Genomic DNA, 21,916 nt, shown 5'->3' with positions numbered 1-21,916 from the left:
TCCCCTGTCATTTGCCTCTAAAAGCTATATGAACAAGGCACCTCCGACTAGCTTGTTCCACATGACTTCCTCTGCTACACTATAAATAGATCCATTTACATTGCATTTCATGGCTGAGCTCTCTCTCAATATTTCAGAGGCCCACCAGTAAATTGACCATTAATCATTTATTACTCACTTGTTCATCTCATTTTGCACATATGTGTAGATATTACAGAACATTTACAAGACCTTTAGTTTTTTAATCTGTGTTTTGGATATTTTCTGTCGACACCAACCCCAGGATGAAAGAGAAAAGATGACTTTGCACCCATTTTATTTTTGATGGGAGCTGCTTTGCTTGCACTGTATGTCACCTGAGCACATCATGTCATTCGTGTACAGTCTGGTGGTCAGATGACAGAGGCACGGAGAAGTCGGTCACCTGTGACGTCCCTTTTGTGAGGAAAAATCTTTCCTCTGATTCGATTACACCGTTAGATATCAGTCTGTGACGTCCAACCTGCCCCTTTTAATGAGTAAGCGCTGTAATTTACTTCTGTGTTGCACCAACTTTCCCTCATCCTGCTTCACCTACAGCAGAATAATGTTTGACAGCGGGTGTGAACGAGACATAATGAGAACAGAGTGAAAGCGAGAAAGTGACAGCTTCTCTGCCGGTGAAAAAGCAAGAGTCAGACCTCTGATTTAAAATGCATCGTGACATGCAGCTGAACTTTCTGATCTATTTAGCCCACAAGTGTCGTCCGCGCCTCTTGTCTTGAATATTAAACATTGGTTGAGTCTAGAGAGATGCTTTCGATTGATTTTGTGGGACTGGCACAAAATACAGACAAAGTAAAGGACAAATTTTATGTTTGGTTTTACTCTCATTTCATTAAACATGTCAGTAAGTTATTTACAGAGTTCTAAGGATCCTTTCTAAGGGTCTAGTGGTTACTAAGGAGGATCATTTAGGATGTTTTAGAGGTCGAAAGGAAGGTTCTAGAGGTCCTTCAGGTGGTTTGGGGGGATAATAGGAGGCTGTTGGGACGTTCTATGGGTCTCTTGGAGGTTGCAGTGGTCCTTTATGAGATCCTAGCAGTCCTTCAGGAGGTTTCTAGTGGCCTCCAGGGTATTTTAGGAGTCCTTTAAGTGCTTAAACACATATGGGAGATGTGTTAAAACAGGGTTCCTCTCCTTTACCTTTCACTTCTGACCACCAAAATCTTATCAGTTCATCCTTAAGTCCAAATGAATGTTTGTGCAAAATATGAATAAATTCGCAATCAGGAGAATATGATGTACGGACAGATGGATGGACGGACAATCCGACAACAGAACGTGTCCAGCCACGGCTTTCTCTGCTTATGATATTTGTATATATCAGCTCTGTCAAGTGCATAAAACAGAGAATCAAAACTCCAAAAATTACACTTCTCATCATGCTGCTTTGTTGACAGCATTTCCCATTCACGTTGACTTTGTTAAAAATATTCATTCAGGCGTTTACACTGATCTGTATAAAGATTATATAAGCTCTGAAAACAGAACCATGTCTGGAGAAAATCCTCCATGGCGCTGTCACATTTACATCCTCCACTTTTGCCAATTGAGTCTTGATGGAGTCGTACATCTGTGCGACATCACAGATGCAGAGACCGGACAGGCTCTGCTGGCTTGTTTCTCACTATATGAGGACGAGCAGTGAATGTTAACTGTCCCAAGAGGCATATTTTAATGCTGAAAATCAGCGTTTTTCCTCTTTTTATGTTGTTACTTCTGCATACTCAAGATGACACGTCTCCCCGAAGACTAACTCATTACCTTTCGCTCCTTGTCAACCATCCGAGCTAACAGGGAGCTGACAAACTGTCCTTGGGCTGTTTAACCCTGTCAAGATTCCAGCACACATTGGACTTGTTTTTGCAAATACAGCCACACTGCCTCACGGAAATCCCCACAAACACATCCTGCATCAAAACCTTTTAAATCTGCCTCTCATGCTTTTTATCATGACACAGATCTCTCGGTCTTGATTGGATGATGCAATACTTCATCCTCTGTCTGCATCATTGCATCTTAAGATTTGTTTATTACATAACAGTCTAAGAAAAGACCACAACAGCCCAGGAAGGCCTCAGCTCGTGTAAAAATAGAAAGGCAAGCACAAAACGATCTGGTTATATTTAGCAACACCCCTCCCGTCCACTTCTAAGAATAGCAGGAGCGATGTTTTATATTCTTCCTTAGTCTGTGCCTTGTTCTTGCCAGGACGTTTCTATCCTTGTACTTTCTGAGTCGAGTGGACAGACTCTGCCTTCTGCAGGGTTGGTGTATGTTTGTGTGCTGGCTGCAGGGTTTTTGAGGTGTGTGTCATCAAAATTTTACACACTATTCCTTATCCCATTACTCATCACCACCTATTTCAGCATGCGGGTATCTTGCAGTTGATGAGCTTATAAAGGGGAGCGAGGGAAATAAAACTGGCAGAAAACGGCAGCTCGGAGACGCGAGTAGCTCCCCGCATCGGCTCAAGTGATATTAGATTCATGCTGAGCTTGTTCAAGTCTGCGTTATTGCTTTAGAGTCTCAGCACTCAGTGCGGGTGGTCCCCGTAGTGAGAGAAGCTGGGACTCGTGATTCCCTGAGGTGCATATTAAAAAGTTTTTGTTTTTTTTTGTCAGATGAAATGAAGCAGAGTCTGATGGAGCCACATAAAAAAAAAAAATTAATTGATCTGCTTTGTGAGGAGCCACATTTCTAAAAGATATTTTCTGCCTTTATTTGGCTTCAGAAGGTGTATAATGAAGTTTTATATTCATCCATTTATTAGTTATACTGCTTTTCTTTCTGAGGGTCATGGAGGGCTGGAGCCAATCCTGCTGACAAAGTTGCACAGTGCAAGAACCAGGATTCAACACAATGACATAGTTTTATCCGACTAGAAGTCCAACATCCACAAGTCCACAACAAATCCACGAGTATTACCAGAGAATAAAAAGAAAACTAGTAAATATTGGAGAAGCTGGAACCAGTAGGTTTTAGATTTTCTCCTCCTTTGTTCCTTGTGCAATAAACTTTCTAAATTTGCACATGTAATTCAAAATAAATGAATACTTTTAGGAACTAGTATTTTAGTAATTGTTTAGTTGTTACTGCACCTTGTGCTTGAGATATTTTTGGTAATATTTAAATATTTACTTAGTATAGTTTTGTATTGTGTTGTTCTTTCTGTACCGTATTGTTGTCACCTGACTGCAAGCCAAGTTTCCCATCTGGGATAAATAAAGGACTGAACTGAACAAACTGCGTCCCTCAAAGAATCTGAATTCTTTAGTTTAATCTCAGTGGTGCATCTCACTAGTTAGTGCATTTAGGCTGATTTGGATGAGAGGCAGGTGCACAAAACAACTGTGATAGGTGAAACATCATTTAATTATCGCTGGCTGCTGGAGAGAACAACAACATGAAGAGAGGTAAGTGTGCTTCAGTTAAAACTGTTTGTTGACTGTTGGTGAAAACTCAGTGTTTTAGCAACCAATAAAAACAAGCCTTTATCTAGAATCTTGTGAATCTTCCAGTCTGTCTAAAGGGTTTTAAAAGGAGGTTTGGCTTTATGAAGTTTTCACATGGCAACAGCAGCAGTCAGACGTTGGTGGAAGTACTGTCAAATACTGAGGGGTTTCTCTCTCTCACACTGAGCAATCTGGAGTTTACGGTTGAAGGATTCCTCAAAGCCCTTTTACTTTTTACGTTATATGACACTGACATTCTTTGTGCGATCACATTTTATGGAATCCCTGCTTTATTATTTAGTACCGCGTGGAGAGACAAAAAAGCAAGTACATGGCTTTTCGAGCACAGAAATAACAGAACACTATGGTACCATCTGCTCTGCGGTGCAGGAAATCAGACCTCCAAATTCATAATCCATATAAAAGCATCACATGGATCTTTTGTTTTGTGTGCTGTGTTTTATTTTTCTTGGTGGTTTGCTGAGCTGACCACCCAGTGAAAGATCCAGAGGGATGTTGTGTGTGTGTGTGTGTGTAGTAGTAGTAGTAGCTGCCTGTCTTTATAAATACACAGTCCAATGTTTCTCTATTAAATCTGAGGCTTTTCTGCTTTATTATCTGGCACAGTTGTTACACGCTTTAACTCAAATGTCCCATGACAGATCCACTGAAAACGTCCGATGGTTAGAGACCGCCGGCCTTGATGGATATGAATTGTTTGCCTCCTGCTCTTCAGAATAGCAACAAAACAATCGGTGGATGCTGCAGGGAAGTGATCTGACATGCTAAGAGCGTGGGCGGCTTTGTAACAAGTGACAGTATGCTAATTACAGCCAGTAGACTTTTATCTCTTCCTCACTCCGGTCCTGTCCAAGATTTTTAATGAGCACTCAGCTATAGTATCTGCTCTGTATGTTTATCTACATATGACTTTTAACTTCATGTTGAGTTATTATATTAGTATAGTTGCCTCCCACTTATAATCAGAAACTTTAATTGGCAATGTAAGCTCCACACACACACACACACACACACACACACACACACCACACACACACACACACACACACACACACACACAGATTAATGTTATATAGCATAATCACAGCAAAAGAAATTCAATGTGCTGCAGAAAGTGGGCATCTGTAGAATTTACTGGAGGGGATACCAGATCATTATAATATTCGTTTGTGTGGTAGAATTCAACAACAACAACAAAAACAATTATAAAATTATAAAACAAATCCAGTGGTTAGTAAAATCAATAGCTGTGCAATAAAACGCTCGCTCTGACTGTGTGGTCCCACTCACTGAACTCTAACCTCTGACCATCAATCTTATCAGTTCATCCTTGAGTCCAAGTGAATGTTTGCAAGTTTGAGGAAATTCCTCAAAGGCATTCCTGAGATATCGATACTGCTCTGTGCTCACCAGCACAGAGGAATATAAACTACAGCTGTGTCAGGTTACTACTGAGCTGTTTGTAAAAGTGAAACTATAAATTTGTGATCTTTTGCCTTCAGCAGGAAAGTGGGAAAAAGTATTGAGAGATAGGCTAATACATTCTTGGTTTTGCTCTCTTCATGACATTTGTTTGCAGTAAGAAAAATGAAGAATAACACCGGCTTTACTTTCCTGACAACTGACTGACACGTGATAAGATTTTAAAATACTGACGCACTGGTTTTGTCATCAAACGAAAAGAGGCTTTATTTCTCAGCCACATTTGGAGGAGTTCTTTGGAACAGGATGGTCTGTCACCCCCCCCAATTATAACAACTTAGATCTTGAGATGCACACTTTAAAGGTGTAATGGTGTGAAGCGCATCTATTCCAGCGTGCTGGCTGTTTAAAGATATTTTATTGGCATCGTCAACCAGGACAGATGCCTATCAACATGGAGAGCATCTCCAACTAGAGAAAAAATGTCATCTTTGTATTTTTGCAACAGCCCACCATACAGATAAACGTATTAATCATGTATTAATTAACACTATGGATATTTTTAAAGCTTTAATAGCACTTCTTCATGTATGGTACCCACTGACTCTCCACCGACCACAGACTTTTTTGATGACAGAATAAAGAAGGAGCACGGTTTGATATGAATATTTATTTAAAGACTTCAATTCTTACAGAAATAGTCATTTTAGATCAATGGTTTGTGGCTTCCATATTTCCTATTAGAACAGTAAAACCTGTGCTGTCTTGTAATATCATTAAACCCAGGAACTGATTCTGAAGTAAATATCATGTATCAATGGACAACTTTAATTTCTAATTGGTCTTTTAGTGTAATTACAAGCATCATGCAAAAGCCAGATTTAAAATGAGAACTGATTAAAAAAACAATTTGTTTGATGAATTTGGGTTTCAGATAAAAATACAGATCTGTGGTTACTTTAAACGATGGCTGTATGAGGCTGGACAACATTATTCCCAGCTGAATGATTCTGTCTCTTTGCTGAGAGCAAGACAGCCCAGTTTTTTTTTTTTTTTTTTTTCTGTTCGGATCATCCTCCCTCTTACTCACATCACTTCAGCCACTGGGTCTGAGAGAACAATGCTGAGATGAGTCTGACAGAGGAGTGGCTGTGCATGAATGTACCAAAAAAAAAGAAAGAAAGAAAAACAAATCAGAAAACAAGAGTCAGTCTTAAAAAGAAACATCTGAAGGCATTGCACAATTCCAAGATTGATCAGTGAGATTTTTAAGGCAAAAAAGTTCTCTAAAATACTCTGAAATAACACGCAAAGATGTCATATTACAATTTTTTTTCGTTAAAACCCACTGGTGCACCTCTGTTAGAAAAGACCTACACATGCAAACTTGATGCATGCCATAAAAAACATCAGGATAAAACAGGAGATTCATCACGAGCATTCAATTAAACCACTTTGTTAATATTATAAGGTACAGTAAACAACTTTCATGTTATATGTGTGAAGATTACATGGGCGGTTCATATGGCCTTGGCAGAGTGACATAGATGCAACGATGAGCGGTGGCAGGCAGCGAGGTGTAAGCCTTCCTCATTAAAGCTTGTTTGTGTCCAGTAGCGCAGGGTTTTTATATATTTATATATTTTTTAAATGCTTATGTTTGTTACTCCTACACTGACACAGCCTCAGAGGAACAGTGATTTCACACATTGCAGCCGAATGTGACAAACCCACCAGTTTATGTTAAGACTTCCAACTCCACTGGGTTCCTTTACAAACAGCTTTCCTTTCCTATTCCTGAGGGCAAATTCATGCATGCCAAACACAGGAACCACACAGTTTCATACCTATACTGTATATCAAAGAATAATATGGTAGTCGTGTAGTCATGCGGTTTTTAACTGCTAAGAACATTTATCCATCGGAGCTGAACGACAGTTGAAGCGGTGTGCATGTGGCTGCAGGAACAGCAGTGCTCTGCATTTACAGGACGTTCTCACTCGTCACATATGGACGCTTACACCTTGGTACTTTTTAACACAGCAAGTAACACTTTAGAGTAATTTTTCAAGGTAGTCTGATAGACTTCCAATTCATTGAAGGTTGAGTCAAGCAGGCCATTGTTTTGAAGTGTTAGTGAACTTTTACTGTATCAAACTACACCACAATCTTCCCTTACACTTAACTGAAGTGCTTTGGTTGCCTAAACCTAACCACAGATGGGGCTCTGGATGCAAACCGTGGTCTCTGGTGTGGTGTGCAAACCACCAAACTAAGTATATATATGTGGCGAGTTGAGAGCGTGAATGTGTTGGCATTTTAGGATTTTCAAGGGTGGTATCTTTTGTCTTGCCTTTCTAAAACAAAAAACACGAGCAAAAGTGTACGAAAGCTGCAAGTGATGGAGCTGCAATCATTAGCAAGTCCAGCTAACTATCTTACAACTTTCAGTATTAAACATTACTTTCACGACAAAGTACATAATTAACAACTTTTTGTTTATATTTATGTCAAAATTACGTCAAAACATCAGTGTTTCTCACTGTGTGGAAATTGGTCTTGGATGCTATCAGAGATTATAGTTGTGTAAACAGCTCTGTCAGCTAATGTTAGCTTAGTTAGCTAATTTATTACTAATTAGCTTCTGTAATTAGCAGGGATGATTTTTTGTCTACAACTGTCTGAGTCACAGACTTATTGTTTTGAAAATTACTACGACAGTAAATCTGCCACAGCTATTGTAGACTGTGTTGTGCAGGAAAGGAACACTTGGCAGAAGTAGCATCAGTAGCTAATGGCTTAGCAAACAATCAGTTGGCTTTAGCTGTGGATATAATTATTAAATTAGCTTTGATCTAATTTGTTTGATTGGAGAAAGCTAGCACCCAAGGGTCAAGTGTTCTGGGTGGATCCTCATCCAGGAAGGAGTCCATTAATAAATGATCTCTTAACTCCAAACCCATAACAATTTGACAGCTGGGATTTAAAATGTGGTAACAGGACAGCAAAGGCTGAGAAACTCTGATTTTTATGGTACTGAATACCAACATGAATACAAAGTGACTTTATCTCTGAAACCACTGTTTCTCTGAGAAAACAAGCGAGAAACCCTTAATCTTCACTCAACCCTCGCCTTGTTATGTAAGTGTCATGCATGTTTCATATACAAATACATGTACTGGATGTACAGTATATACGAGAGTGTGGGTGTGAGATGCAGTTGACATCTTGTCGTGATAAATAAATGAAAGGCCCTGCCTTGTGTTTCAGGAGGAGAGTCACAGAGTCCCGGCAGTTTGCTGCAAGTCAACTCTCCAGAAAAAAAAACATACTACAGTATATACAGAATACATATTTACATAGACATATAAAAAGACTGTTCCTGCCTGATCTGGTCTGGTCTGGTTCAGTCTGGCCATGCTCCAGTCTGATACCAGGCTTGAGACCAGTGCTACATTGTGCAATTCGACATCCCCGCTGCCGTGCGGAGTCCCCGCAATGAAACAACAATACAGGAGAGTACAAAATCTATCATACCACCTCTCCCCACGCCGAGGGACCCTATTCAGTCAGATTGAATAACCAGCTTTTCTGGGATGAGTCTCAGCCAACAAAGAGATGCTACACTTAACAATATGTCGAATTTGGCAGAAAAATGTTGCTACGGAGTGTACTTGATCACCAGGTCTACTTTTAAATGTCTTGCGCACATGAAACATACATTATTATCTAACCATTTGCTTATAAAAAAATACAGGCCTGTCGTTCATGATTTAAATATGAATAACTTATGTATAAACATGAATAAGGCCTGTTAGTCATGATTTAAATATGATTACAGGCCTCAGTATAAAATGTAATACTTATATCAGCAGTAAAGAAGCAGCATTACACATACAGTATATTGACCAATACACAAAAAAAGGCAAAAATTTGTACAGTGTATAAATGTCTAAGAAAAATGTTTTACAAGCAGTTTATAAGTAGACGTTTTAATTAAGCAAGTATATGATAATTTTGAGGCGTGAGTTTAGAAAAACGCTGTAAACCGTCTTTTACATTGATTCCTTGACTGAATAGGGCCCAAAAAAAGTACTGATAACATCTACAATTTGTAGCACAGAGATACAGAGTAAAATGTATAAATGCTGTTCTTCACACATTTAGTTGAAAGGGGCCTCTGGATTGCGGTGGCTGTAGCCTGATAGGAAATGGTTTGTGCTTTGCTTGAACTGTAAAGTTTTCATGTACACATTGTCGGGCAAAACAGCAGGGCTGCGTTTGAGTTTCACCCTGAAACGTGGCTAAAAGTGACAGTGCAGTTACCTGTTTTGGATTTGAGTATTACCCCATTTCTTAAAAGGAAAACTCCAGTAAAAACTAAGGATTTAAGGGAAAAAAGTTTGTAGCTAGCTCCTTTGCAGAGGACAACATCTGTGGTTGTGCTTGGATTCAAGACCTAGTCCTTGAATGCTTGGTGCAAAAAGCCACCTGGGGGAGCTAATATTAACACAGTACAGCACAGTCAATCATTAACTAGCACTTCTATGCTACACTAGCTGTTGAAGGTATACTACTTTAATGACCTACCCTGCTTTACAGGAGCAGTGTTTCTCTTTAGTATCACAGTCATCTGTCTGGATTGTCAGGTGATGTAGTGGCTTACTTTTCCATTGTTATCTGTAGCTTTAGCTTCGTTCTTTATCTTTTTGGCGTGCTTTTGCTGCGGAGTCACTTTGACGTCCTGGATATATCCCTCAAAGACAAACTGTAGACCCTTCTGCCGCTTCTCTCTGAAATAGCTTTTTCGAAGTTCCCAAAAATTGGATAATACTTCTTCAGGGAGTGCAATTAGTGACAATGCGGGTGCCATGCTAGCCCCGACAGCTTGATGAACTAGCAGCGACAAACAACAAAGTGGGCGCTGGAGTCTGTTGTAACTGCTGTTAATTTAAGCGAGGAACAGCTGCTGTCATCCTCAAAGTACCAAACTACAAAGTATTCAGAGACACCTTCCAAAACTTCAGGTGGTGTGTGAGTGTTTAACACGGGTTTTCTGTAGAGTTTTCCCTTAAGGAGATTATTAGCTACATGCTACTAAACCTTGGGGTCACTGATTAGAATTGGCTTCAGTTTTTAGTTACAGTGCTGTTAAGACAACATGGAACCAAAAACTGTGCTCATAGTTGTTAATTTGATCCATATGGGAAGTCGTTAAAAAAAAACATCTTTGCATTTTGGTCTGTTGGTTAACTGATTCCTGTGCACATATTCACAGTGCGTTGCTACCACAAAAGTGCGAGTCACTTGATCTGGTAGCAACCAAAGTGCTATAATTCTCAGCCTACAGTTTGGCAAATATTTTGTGAATATTTCTGTGAGAAAGGTAAAACTGTGAACTCTACAGACTTATCAAAAATCACTGACACACCAACACTTTGTTATTTAATCAACGCTTTTTGGCAATACTAAACAAAGTGAGAGGTAGAGAGACGTAAAACGAAACAAAAACAAAAAAATCTTCTGAAGTACAATGTTATCCCATGAAAATAAAGAGACTCTAAAATGTAACACACAGTCAGGTTCGGTAGTGAGATGTGTGTTTTTGACTTCTGGGCTTGGAGATCCACATTTCCAGAACCCATGGAGGACACGGTGCCTGTGAATGTTATCTGACAAAAGAGTAAGGCTGGTTCAAGTCCCTGCTGCATTTGATTTGACCAGACTCCCAGGGAGCACAGCTTCCTTTTTGAGTCAAGGCAGGTGGACGGAGCAGAAGGTAGGAGCGTGGGAAGATTTCAGGCGGGTGATGGGTTTGTTCTTAATGGAACATGGCAGTAGTAGTGGTGGTGGTGGTGGTGGTTGTGAGATGGTGTGGAGAGGGGGGGTTGTGTGGGAGGGACAAAGCCCTGAGTGCAGGACAACAGTGCATGCTTTTCTTAAACTAGCACATGCTCCATTTATTAAAAAAAAAAAACACACACTCTGTAATGAAGAATGTGGCACCAGGGCCTAAACGTTTTTGTACAAAGTCACAACCTCCAGTTTCTGCAGCCGAAAAAATAGGAATCTGAAAGGTTTTTCACATTGATTGGTATAAATTACCTCCTGAAAAAATTTATTCACCCCCGTCCTCAATGTTGTAAACATTTATATATCAGAGAAAGACATGATTTTGTGAAAGACAGAAGAAGTGGAAATAGAAATAGCAAACAGATGAACAGTGTTTGAAAAAAGGGCCTCCACAGTTTGGACCCTTTCAGTCGGACAGCTGCAAGTGGTCAGTTATCTGTCCTGTTCACTCTTTCTGGTGCAGTTAGGTGATCCCAGACCCCCGCACGACCACGACTCTTCAAAACCCCCAGCTTAGTCCAGTAAGGGAAAAGTCCCTTCTGCTAAAAAAGTCCCACTCTGGGTTAATCCGCATCACTGCACACGGTCAAACATTTCCGAGAGCGCGACATGAGAGAGCAGGCCGAGGTTCGCCGTGTGCTCAAAAGCTTCCAGTGAAGAGTAGGAAGAAGAAGAAGCAGAGAAGAAGAGAGCAGAGGCCAGTAGAGTCGGCTGGCCCGCGTTGAAGTGAGGCCTCAGCCTTTAAATTCGGCTTACCCGTCTGGCGAGAAGGGGGTGGATAGCTGGTGGTGGACAGGGGGTGTAAGGAGGTGGCAAGGGCCCAGGTTTGATGCCTCTGGTCCTCATGTAGGACAGGAACTGGTCGGGAATTTCAGCGAGCACCTCTTTAGCCAGACGGGCCATGCTGAGGATGTGGTTTCCTCGCCGGTCGATGTAGTCTCTGAAAGGAACGAACTAAGGAGAGGAAAGGAAACAAGGAGAGGAGAGGAGAGGGAACAAAAAGATGAGAGGAAACAAGGAAGGGTATGCAAGAAAGACGAGAGGAACCAAAAAGACAGGAGGAAACAAGGACAGATGAGGAAACAAAGCCAAGGAGAGCAGAGGATACAAGAAAAAGAGAGATGAGGAAATAAGGAGAGGAGAGAAAGAAGTAAGAGGAAACAAGGAGAGAAAAAGGTTATATAAAATATCAGGTAAGAGTGAAAGAGAATAAGAGAATGAAAAGGACAAAAAGAAAAAGGAGGATATTGTTCAGAGAAGCGATGCAGCGGGAGGGAGACAGAAAAATGGCAGATTGAGAACAAGAGCACAGCAGAGGGTCAAGCACCATGACCTTTTCCCATTAATCACAAATCCCACATTTCTCTGGAGACATTCTGCTGAGCGAACGGCCTCACAGCCAGTCAACCATGTCTTTGGGAATATTCTGTACCTGAACAATGTCCCTCTCGGCATATCGTCCTTGGGATGAGATCCTCTCCTCGTCCCCGTCCAGCTCAATCATTTCTGAGGAGGGAAGCACAGCGGTCACGCCCTGTCAGGAGACTCAAACTGCCATGTCAAAGCCACGCCGAGCAAACATGACACGCGGTTTGTGCGTTTTAATCTGCTGGAGCCATTAGCGTGCCACCGGGTTACACTGCCTTGAAGTGTTGACGATGCCAAGCGTGGCATGAGTACACAGAATTTGCATCTCCGAATGCGAAGCCATCGGGCTGTGAGTTGCACACAGGGGAAACATGGAGGAAACATGCTAGAATATGTGTAAGCACAGCCAGCCATGTGCACCACGGGGACATCATGCAACCGTGCACACTGACTTCACAACCGTGATAATTGTTGAATCTTGTTGACTTTGCAGGCTAATTGCTCATCGTGAGTGAGCTTGTTTTTACAGAGGTCTGGCTCTGTGAATGGTAAACACGAGCAACACAGGAGAGGGGTGAGAAATATGGCTGTCGTCCATTTAAACAAGAAAAGAAAAAAAAAAAGCACCACCTCTGGTCTGACAAATGAGAGTTTTCACATCCACTTAACCTCAGATGCAGGGGAGGAGGGGAGAAAAAATTAAGGGGAAGGAGATTGGAGAAGAAAAGAAAAGAAGATCTGCACAAGGAAGGGCTGAACCATGTGGGAGACGAGATAGGAAGGAGAATGAAGGCGGAGGATTACTGCATGCAAATAAACACACGCACACACCTACACATGCACACAAAGCATGCGTATGCACACGCTCTTCAACCACCTTACCATCAAATTCCGCTGGTCCAACCCCGACTATTATAATTGACATGGGCAGAGATGCGGCCTGCAAACGGTGGAAGGAGACAGAATAGGCGCATCAAAGGCGGGGGAAGAAGCAGCGTTCATTCTTTTCAACATTTGCTATCTTAAACGCCGCAGGCTGTCAGGGAAATACCCCCATGAATTACTAACTGTAAGTTAACAGCCCAGAGAAAGGAGGCTCAATAGAAAAATTCAATGCCATTGTTAAGACAGACGGGTTTGTCCAATTGCATCTGCCCTCTGCAGTCGGTTTCATAAAGCCTCTCGTCCAGCCAGTTCTGGAGTTTCTAATTTCATGCATCTACAACTTTGTCTAAATCTCCCAAAGCCTGACAGCTTAAAAATGACTCCCATTTACATCTTCCTCTGCCCTGAGCTGCAGCTGAATTCCCACCCTGCATTGCAATATTGTTTATTAAATCTTAGCCGAGTGGGACAGCAAAGTACAGTTCGAGTAATGAATGATGAATGAAGGTTTTTCAGTGTTTCATAACTTCCTGTGGTTATTAGATGGACGCCCAAATTGCCTGAGATATGAGGGGCATGGATCCTCCGCAGGCTAGTAAATAATTACTCTCGAATCTTACTTTACAATAACATTACATCACATGGGGGCGTAAGGGGGAGGGGAGGTGCAGAGCAGCGAGTGGAGGCGACTGATGCTCCAAATACATGAGCTCACCCAAAAACTCTGATCACTCTAATTACAAAAGAGTTATTAGAGCTGAACGTGGCAGGATTGGGCAGAGGGGTGCAAGGGGAGGTGGGGCGGGGGGATGGTGGGTGACCAGGCCGATCCCTCTCTTCCCTCACTCCCCTCATTAGCAAAGATGAGAAAAAGAGAGAGAGGGAGGCAGTAAAAGAGAAAGACAGCAGCTGGAATGCTTTTCATATTCTCCTCTTCATATTGTTTGTTTGTTGGATTATTAGAATCTCCATTAGTGGCTTAATTACTGCTGGACCTCCAGGGGGTCCTCACATGTTTTACAGCAAATTAACTGAATGAAAATGGGCCTACAGTACATGAACTGCTGGGCATGCACATGGACTGTAACCCACTGTACTGGTTAAGATGCTTTTGAAAAGGCCTTGGCAACACAACATAAAGGCTCATTTCTGAAACATAAAGCAAGTTTAAATGTGATGCAGTACTGTACATTGACTATAGATTCCTTGGTCTGTGCCATGTCTGTGATCACACCATCAGAGATGATGAGCAGGATGAAGTACTGTGAGCCGTCTGTCACTGCTGACGCATACCTGGCAATGAAAAGAGATGGGGAGGTCAGAGGACAAATGAGCAAAAATAAAACATAAGACACAGTGAGGCAGAAAGCCTACGCTTCTCCGTCATGCACACACATTTTAATTTTAACATTTTATCAGTATTAAAAGGTATAATCTGCCTTTTTCTTGTCTGCTGAAATCTATCAATGTTTATTTAAAGGGGGAACTCCTCTGACCAGTTTGCGTGTCGTGGGGAGTGCCACCACCACCAGCCTGTGAAATCTGTTGTATAATGCTTTCTGTGGCTCTGGGAGCAAAGTCTGAGCAGCTTGAGTTGTGAGACTATACTCATATTTTTAACATTCAGCCTGGGTTAGAAACTGGAGGGACACAGTTTAAGAGATTTACCAGTCGGCGAGGGTCTAACAAAAAGATGGTAGAGTGTTTTTTAAGCTGAGCCGATACTAGAGACGAGGAGGAATCTCTGTCTGTCTGTCTTTCCATTTTCTCAATAACGACTCATCATATGGACTTCTAACTTTGTGGGTGTATTGCTGAAGACCAAAGGAAGTGCAGTGTTGAAGTTTTTGGGATGACGGGTTCCTGAGAGAGCTTCAAACATCCCTTTTTCTACACCTCACCAGAACGCACGAGCCAGGGTTGTACGAAAGGCAGAACCCAACTGCAACAGTACTTTTTACGCCGTCACACAAACTCTAGCAATAATAAACCAGACAGACTGACCACACACATTGCAGCCCAGAAAGCAACACAGACAAAGCAATCAGCCTCTACCGACACTTTTAACAGGCACTGCACTAGTAGTACTCAATCTCTCGACCTCTGCTGCAACTATTTTGGACCTTTTGTTCCTCATCTGTCTCCCTCAAGTCCACCAACTTTATGGAAGTACGCTGTAAACTCGCTGGAGAAGTGGACTTTAATGCAAGTCCGTCTCAAATCCCATTCATCGCTTCAGCAATTACCTTATTACATAATACCCCATATTACGCTATTACCCTCCAGAGATCAATAAAATTCTAATCTCATTTTATTGAGGACAAATGGTTCAGTTACAGTGTGTGAGTGTGTGTCATTGCTTTGCCCAAAATAACATATGTTATGTAAAATGTAAAATTAGCATTTTTATTGTTCTTGGCAGCGCAAATTATGTTGAAAGGTTGTGGATATTTAAAGCACAAAGTAAATGATGTGAGGATATTTCAGAAGTATTATTTCAAAACTCTCTGTTCTCAGCCAATATCTATCAAAGACTATTTAACTTTTATTTTACCAGGACTTCTCTTGAGATACATTATGCTGCTTGGGACATGGAAACACAAACAATTTAATATCATGCAGAATATACAGAAGCACAACAAACCTCCTGAAGCATACCCTGATGTGGTAAACAATTACTACAGGAGGGAAACTGTGTGGTTTATGTTTTAAACAGACTTATACTGATAGACCTTGGATCTATTTTTTAGCTTTAAACTGACACTTAGTAGTTTTCTGTTATATAAACCTGGGTGAAATGTTTGAGGTGATGCCGCAGGACAATATTTTGAGAGCACAGGTTAAACAACACTCTCACGCACTAACAGTCAGACAATCAGAGATTTGACATGACATTTTTTTTTTTTTTAAAGTGACGTCTTCCTGGGTCTTAGTCAGACGCTCCACACAGAAGTGAGCTTTGTACAATACAGCTATTCTCAGGCTGAGTGGGCGGACGGCACTCGCACAGAGAGATGGGGTTTGAAAGCCGATGATGAAAGGTGGGAAAAGTGCTTGTTACAGTCAGTCTTTAGGATCATGAGACAAGATCTAGCAATAGTGGAAGTCAGGTGGAAGTCAGAAAATACCGCACTATGAAACAGAACATAACTTTTTATCAGTGGTTATTGTGTAAATTGGGTAAGTGCTTCTGGTAGTAGCTACAGGAAGTGTATATTATTTGTTTTAAATATTTATAACAGTGGAAGAGCAGCTTCTTGCATTTCTGATTTGTTGCTTCAATAAAAAATTAATTGCACCTGAGGCCCCATATGTCTCACATTAATAAGATTTCAGTCTTTTTAATACAGAGGTAAAGATGTTCTACTTGTACTTATAAGGATTCATTAACTGTTTATTTGTGAAATGGTGGGAGGTGTGACTTTTACTGTTATTCACTGCAATGTTCCTTCAACTGTGCATGGGGATTTTCTGTTTTACTTCCTTCTAATGCACTTCAGTCATCATGCAGTACTGGTCATCTTCAAAAGGACAGTCATGATCGCTGCATGTGTCCAAACCACCACCACCAATATGCAAGTATTGCTTCATATTAGCAGATTTATTTAAATATTTTTGCTTCACTGATTACTGTGCAGCAGCCCACACACAGCTCTCCTGCAGAACTGTAAATTTTGTGGTGGCATTGTAGTTGAAGACAGTTGCGTGTGCGTCTGCCTACATGTTCTCACGTCCCTGGCTGTGATTATAGTGGACCTACCTGGCCACATGGTTAATAACAGGGGAGAAGTGGGTGGGTCCGTAGAGACGCACAGATTTCAGACTCTGGTAATAGGCCTCCATCACCCCCTCAATGCCATTGCAGTAGGGGTTCTGCGGATTACCATTCTGCAAAAAAAAAAAAAAAAAAAAAAACACAGAATGAAGCTGTTGATTAGCAAAGAACATTTGGAATTTTTATAGTTTTAATAACCATAATGTGATCTAAATTGATGATGCTCATTATTTTGCATCTGTATTAAAGTATATAATATTTGACACCAAATAGCAAGTATGACGCTGTCTGCTAATCCCTATGTCAGTAGAAGCTGCGTTGAATCACAAACACTATCTGCATCAAATGTTAACAGCTGAAGCAACACAATTCTAATGTTTTGTTGCCAGGCCTTTACTCTTTATTAACCTCACTTAGTAGATTCCAAGCTGAAGAGACAGACAGTAAGGTGGTCTGCTCTGACTTTGTTGTCCTTTCAGGAACACTGAAAAAGCAAACGTCATTTACAAAGGTGATTTTGCAGGTCTGCACTACTGTATCTTCACTGCACCACAAAGTAAAGGTTTGATTTACATACAGGGTCAGCTTTATTGATTCAATGTCAGCCAGCTAATACTTTGAAAAATGTGCTAAATATATCCAAAGACAATTAGAGTAACTTGCTTGCATAACATCTGTGAGCCACATCTGGGACTTACATGCATTTTTATGACTATGTATCAAAGTTAGGATGTAATTGAAAGCAGTTTGCTCTGATATTCGGAGACAGTGCAGCTAAAAGGAATAATAAAAACAGCTTCACCCTGAAGAAGAAAATAAATTATAAAGTGTAGATTTTATATCCCTTTATGGGGAAAAAGACTGGGATGGAATTACATTTTAATTTTCAAAACAGGCATGTTTTGGCTGCAAATTGTAGGATAACAGGATTACATGCCTACTCTGAGAGATCAAAAATGGCCTCCCCAGGGCCAAAACATCAATAATACTGCAATATTATCAAAAAAAATTACCTAGTGTAAGAAGCCACTAGAGGGTTGCAAGCCCTTAAGGATGTACAATCCAATCTTAAATTGAAAATATTACACATATTTTAGGGAAATGTCGACAGTTTAATTCTTCTGTTGCAGCATTTCAGTAAAGAATATCCTGCGGCAAGCCATTTCACATTTTTAACTCTGCATGAAGAACGGATAGCAGGAGAAGCATCTCGGTAAAATCCATTGCGGCGAGGTGCAATTTGTTTTCATGAGAGATTACAAGAGGATTAAAACATAATGATAATTTGTGTCTATAAGAAGTTTATCCACTGGTTTCAAATGTGAATTCTTGTTTTGAGAACCAAAGTTGTTGTGGTGTTTCTGTATCAGTGCAGCACAATATTAAAATTGATGTCTGGTTGACTGGGTTTAAGATACCCAAAAGAAACTCACAAAGAAGCACACAATCCATTATTTAAGATACCCATATGTTTGGGCTTTCTAATTATCTTGGTAAGAAACCATCTTGCTTGACTCTGCTTGGTTGCCCATGAGTACGAACGACGCACATGAGACTCCTTTGCTTTGTAAATGGAGCTTGCATAATTATGTCGGATTCAGTGGTGGCATTCGCCCACTGCGGCTGCACAGCTGTAGCCTTCCTCTTTAAGAGCTAAGATAAATCCTTAATGGTTACATTAATGCATGTGTGCCTTGTCTGAAGGTTTGGCGCCTCAGGGGAGGCTGTTACCCAACGGTGAGCAGCTGTAATGGCTGTGAACGCCTCTGGAGCAACATCTGGAAGTGACAGTAGAGCAGTGAGAGGATTACAGGAGGCTGAGGAATGGTCAGGATGTCTAGAGCCCTGGAGTGTTTGACATTGGCAGACTGGTAAGGATGGATTGGAGGAGGATGAGAAATGGAGAGTTATAGAGGTGCATGGTTTAATGCTGATAGCATCAAATGGAGGACACAGATAATCCAGATTATGTCCTTAATGGATACTACAGTATGTACATGATTTCCATGTGTCAGAGCTTTCAAACAATGAAACTACGACTGGAAAAAATTGTGACTATCTTTGTCAATCCAGCGGGACTTTGACTGGCAGAATATAGCAAAGAAGTGAATTTGTTGTTGTTTACAGCCAGAAACTAAAGAGCTCATTTGGCTTTCATTACCACAATGTGCGCAGACTGGTTGGCTGAATCTACTCTTGTTTTTTGGACAGCAGTGTTCACCACCCACCAATAGACTGTTGCCTGTAATTGGTCCTATGTGTATGAAAGCGCCTGGTTGCAGGCTGTGTGTTTTCAGTTTTCTTTTACATAGTTCTAGTATAACGTTATGTTTATATCTTGGTTTGAGGAACATGAAAGTTGTCTGTGCTCTCTCTGTGACAGACACGCTCCTCCAGCTGGCATGGAAGCCATTAAAAGATTTATTCTCAGTGCCATGTTCAACAGAAGTTTGAGAACCAGCCAAATTTGCTTTATACTGGCAGTCCTAATCTCAATGTTTTCAAAATTAGCACCACATTAAACATGAGCACCTTCATGTCACGAAGAAAACCTTTTTTTCCAAAGATTTTGTCTCTCATTTTACTCAAGAAGATAAATATCTTTAACTACAATTTGGATTACCATGAAATTTGGCTCAGACATCCATGTTTCCCAGAGGACAAATCCAAAACAACTTTGGTGATCCTTTACTTTTCCTTTAGTGCAAACAGGTCAAAGTTCATGGCTTCCATATAATCTATTGTTACGACTTTGGCGCTCATTGTGACTTTCCATCTTTTGCCATCATCAGGTGTAAGTGTTCATTTGTCCAGTTATTCAGTTTATGACCAAATACCTGTGAAACTAATGACATTCACATCAGCCTCACCTGTACCTTGTGTTCAGCAAATGTTAGCATGGTAACACACAAATAAGATGGTGACCATGGTAAACCTTTAACCTGCTGTTAGTTAGTCAGATTTATTATCCTTTGGAAAATTCTCTTTAGGAAATTAGGAATTACGTACAACACAGAGGTGACGCACACCTCATATCTTCAAGATTTGATTGCACTAGAAAAACAGTGCCTTCTTCCTGTTTTGTGCTATAAATCAAGATACTGTTCAGCTATAAATGAACCCTGCAACTTCCTGGTGGCTAACAATGGCACTCATATGTGATGATAAATATTTGCATGTTTTGTGTAAGGTTATGTTGGTTATCAGTGTTCATACAGGATGGACTTTTAAATAAAAAGATGGAAGGATAACTGAATGAAAGTTTGAGATGACAAAATTGATGGATACGGTTTCCTCACCAGGGCAAACTCATGCGAGACCCGTCCATCTGGGGGAAGCTTGGCTCCAAAGCCCAGCGCAGGAAACATCTTGTCGCTGTCATAGTCCTGGATGATTTCTCCGACGGCCCGCAGCGCCATGGCGTAGTCGTTCAGCTGGTACGGGCTCATGTAATGGAGCGAGGTGGGCTGGGACGGGTTGCCTGGGACCCGAATAGTTCAGCACAATAAAACACACATCAGCATCAAACCGTAATTATGCCTGCTCCCCCTGGGCTGTGAGTCATATTAAAATAAAAAGGAGGGGAGTGGGTGGAAGGGGGGTCAAACACAGACTGGAGTTTTAGTTACACAAACATTTCTCCAGGGCACAGCTGCACTGGAGGCAGAAATAATCTCACTGGTTGCCTTAAACCTCAAAGGGCGGTGTGAGGAACAGTTTTACAGTATGATGCTACTGCTGCAATTTAACTAACCACACTAATAGGATGGCACTGCTAGAGTGACCTGATGACCCTCCTGGATCTTCTCTCCAGTGGATGAAATCAGTAAATATGTGATCACTCAGAAATAATGCCGGACTGTCTTGATTTTTGATTTGCAATAAAACACTCCTGTCCATAAAAGTAAGAAACTTCTCCTGGCAAAAATAAAAGTTTTCACTTTCACTTGTCTTGTCTATATTTTTGGCATCAACAGAGAAATGAGAACAGATAAAAATAAATACATGAAAGCACATTTCTAAAAACTGTAACCACAGTGGTGACATTAGAAGTTAATGCTGGTGGTATATATTTTTGTTATTGTCATCAAACATCATGACAAGACAAAAACTAACCATTTTTTAGCACATCTTTAAATGCGTGGCACTCAGCCCCAAGCTCATTATTTTTTTCAGGAGAAAAAAGGAGTCACAAATAAATTGTTTCATTTTTTAAAAAGCCACAGTAATTTCCCAGCTGGGCACTCTAGTTTTAAGCAAACAATACTAAAACAGGAGTAAACAGTGCATTTGTTAGGGACTATTTTCAGCTGTGGATTAATACACATTTGGTGTGCTAATGCTAACGCTAACACTAATGATGGCAGTAGGATGGTGTGTGCGGGATTGAAACTAATAATTTCTGGATAACAATAGTGCTCTAAGGGACAGAGGAATAACATATGTTACTTGTTATAGGATCAGTTCATTGTTGTTTTGATGTTTTCAGTTTTTTTTTTTTTTTTGATAACAAGGAAAAGTATCACCAGCCTTATCCTTTTATATGAAATTAATGTGTACAGACTGCTTTGTGCAATGTTACAAAATAAGATTATGACCCAATCTCTGTTAGTAGTGAGATCTAAGAAAAACTTAATCCAAAACAAACACACAAATAATGCAATTATATGCCCAATATCACTATAATTTCAGCCATCATCAAACACAGGACTGCGAGAAACTGATTCGACGGCAGTAAAGATGGCCATCCAGCTCGCTTGTGATGTCTCCAAAATTCTATTACATATATTAACTCACTAAATCATCTCTTACTAAAATGAGAACATCAATCAAGTGTGGAAAAGTCTTCTGCCCAGAGTTGCTCGTTTGGTGTGTTTGTTGTTAAACTGTGGTCACTGACGAATGTACAGGATTTTAGCTGTGGGGCTTCATAAACTTTCCCTAACTTTGAAAAAACGTGGGTGTTCTGTGTTTTTTCTGTAAACACTGAGGCACAAAGTGTACACACTGTGGTTGATGAAGAACATCAAACTGAGCTCAGAAGTTTAATGTTAAAATAATTGTCCAACTTTCTGCTTCTTTGCCCTTTTTGTCT

At 40.7% G+C, this 21,916-nt stretch overlaps 1 protein-coding gene across 3 annotated transcripts in view; it reads right to left on the bottom strand.

Annotated features, from left to right (window-relative positions):
• Positions 1-5,596: 5,596 nt before the first annotated feature.
• The window catches only part of LOC108880870 (copine-8), a 55,955-nt gene continuing 39,635 nt past the window's right edge, over positions 5,597-21,916 (bottom strand). For 2 of the 3 annotated variants that reach the window (XM_051073166.1, XM_018672588.2), the window contains 6 exons: positions 20,121-20,302; positions 16,807-16,934; positions 14,237-14,339; positions 13,044-13,101; positions 12,226-12,299; positions 5,597-11,747 (listed from right to left, as the gene is read on the bottom strand). In XM_051073166.1, coding sequence (XP_050929123.1) covers positions 11,535-11,747; positions 12,226-12,299; positions 13,044-13,101; positions 14,237-14,339; positions 16,807-16,934; positions 20,121-20,302 — 758 coding nt within the window. In that variant the 3' untranslated portion in view covers positions 5,597-11,534. The remainder of the gene's footprint in view (positions 11,748-12,225; positions 12,300-13,043; positions 13,102-14,236; positions 14,340-16,806; positions 16,935-20,120; positions 20,303-21,916) is intronic. The other variant, XR_001960547.2, reaches the window with a different exon arrangement.

This window comes from Lates calcarifer, linkage group LG10 (assembly GCF_001640805.2).
Source record: "Lates calcarifer isolate ASB-BC8 linkage group LG10, TLL_Latcal_v3, whole genome shotgun sequence".
NCBI lineage: Eukaryota > Metazoa > Chordata > Actinopteri > Centropomidae > Lates > Lates calcarifer.
This window is presented reverse-complemented; position numbering and strand designations above follow the sequence as displayed.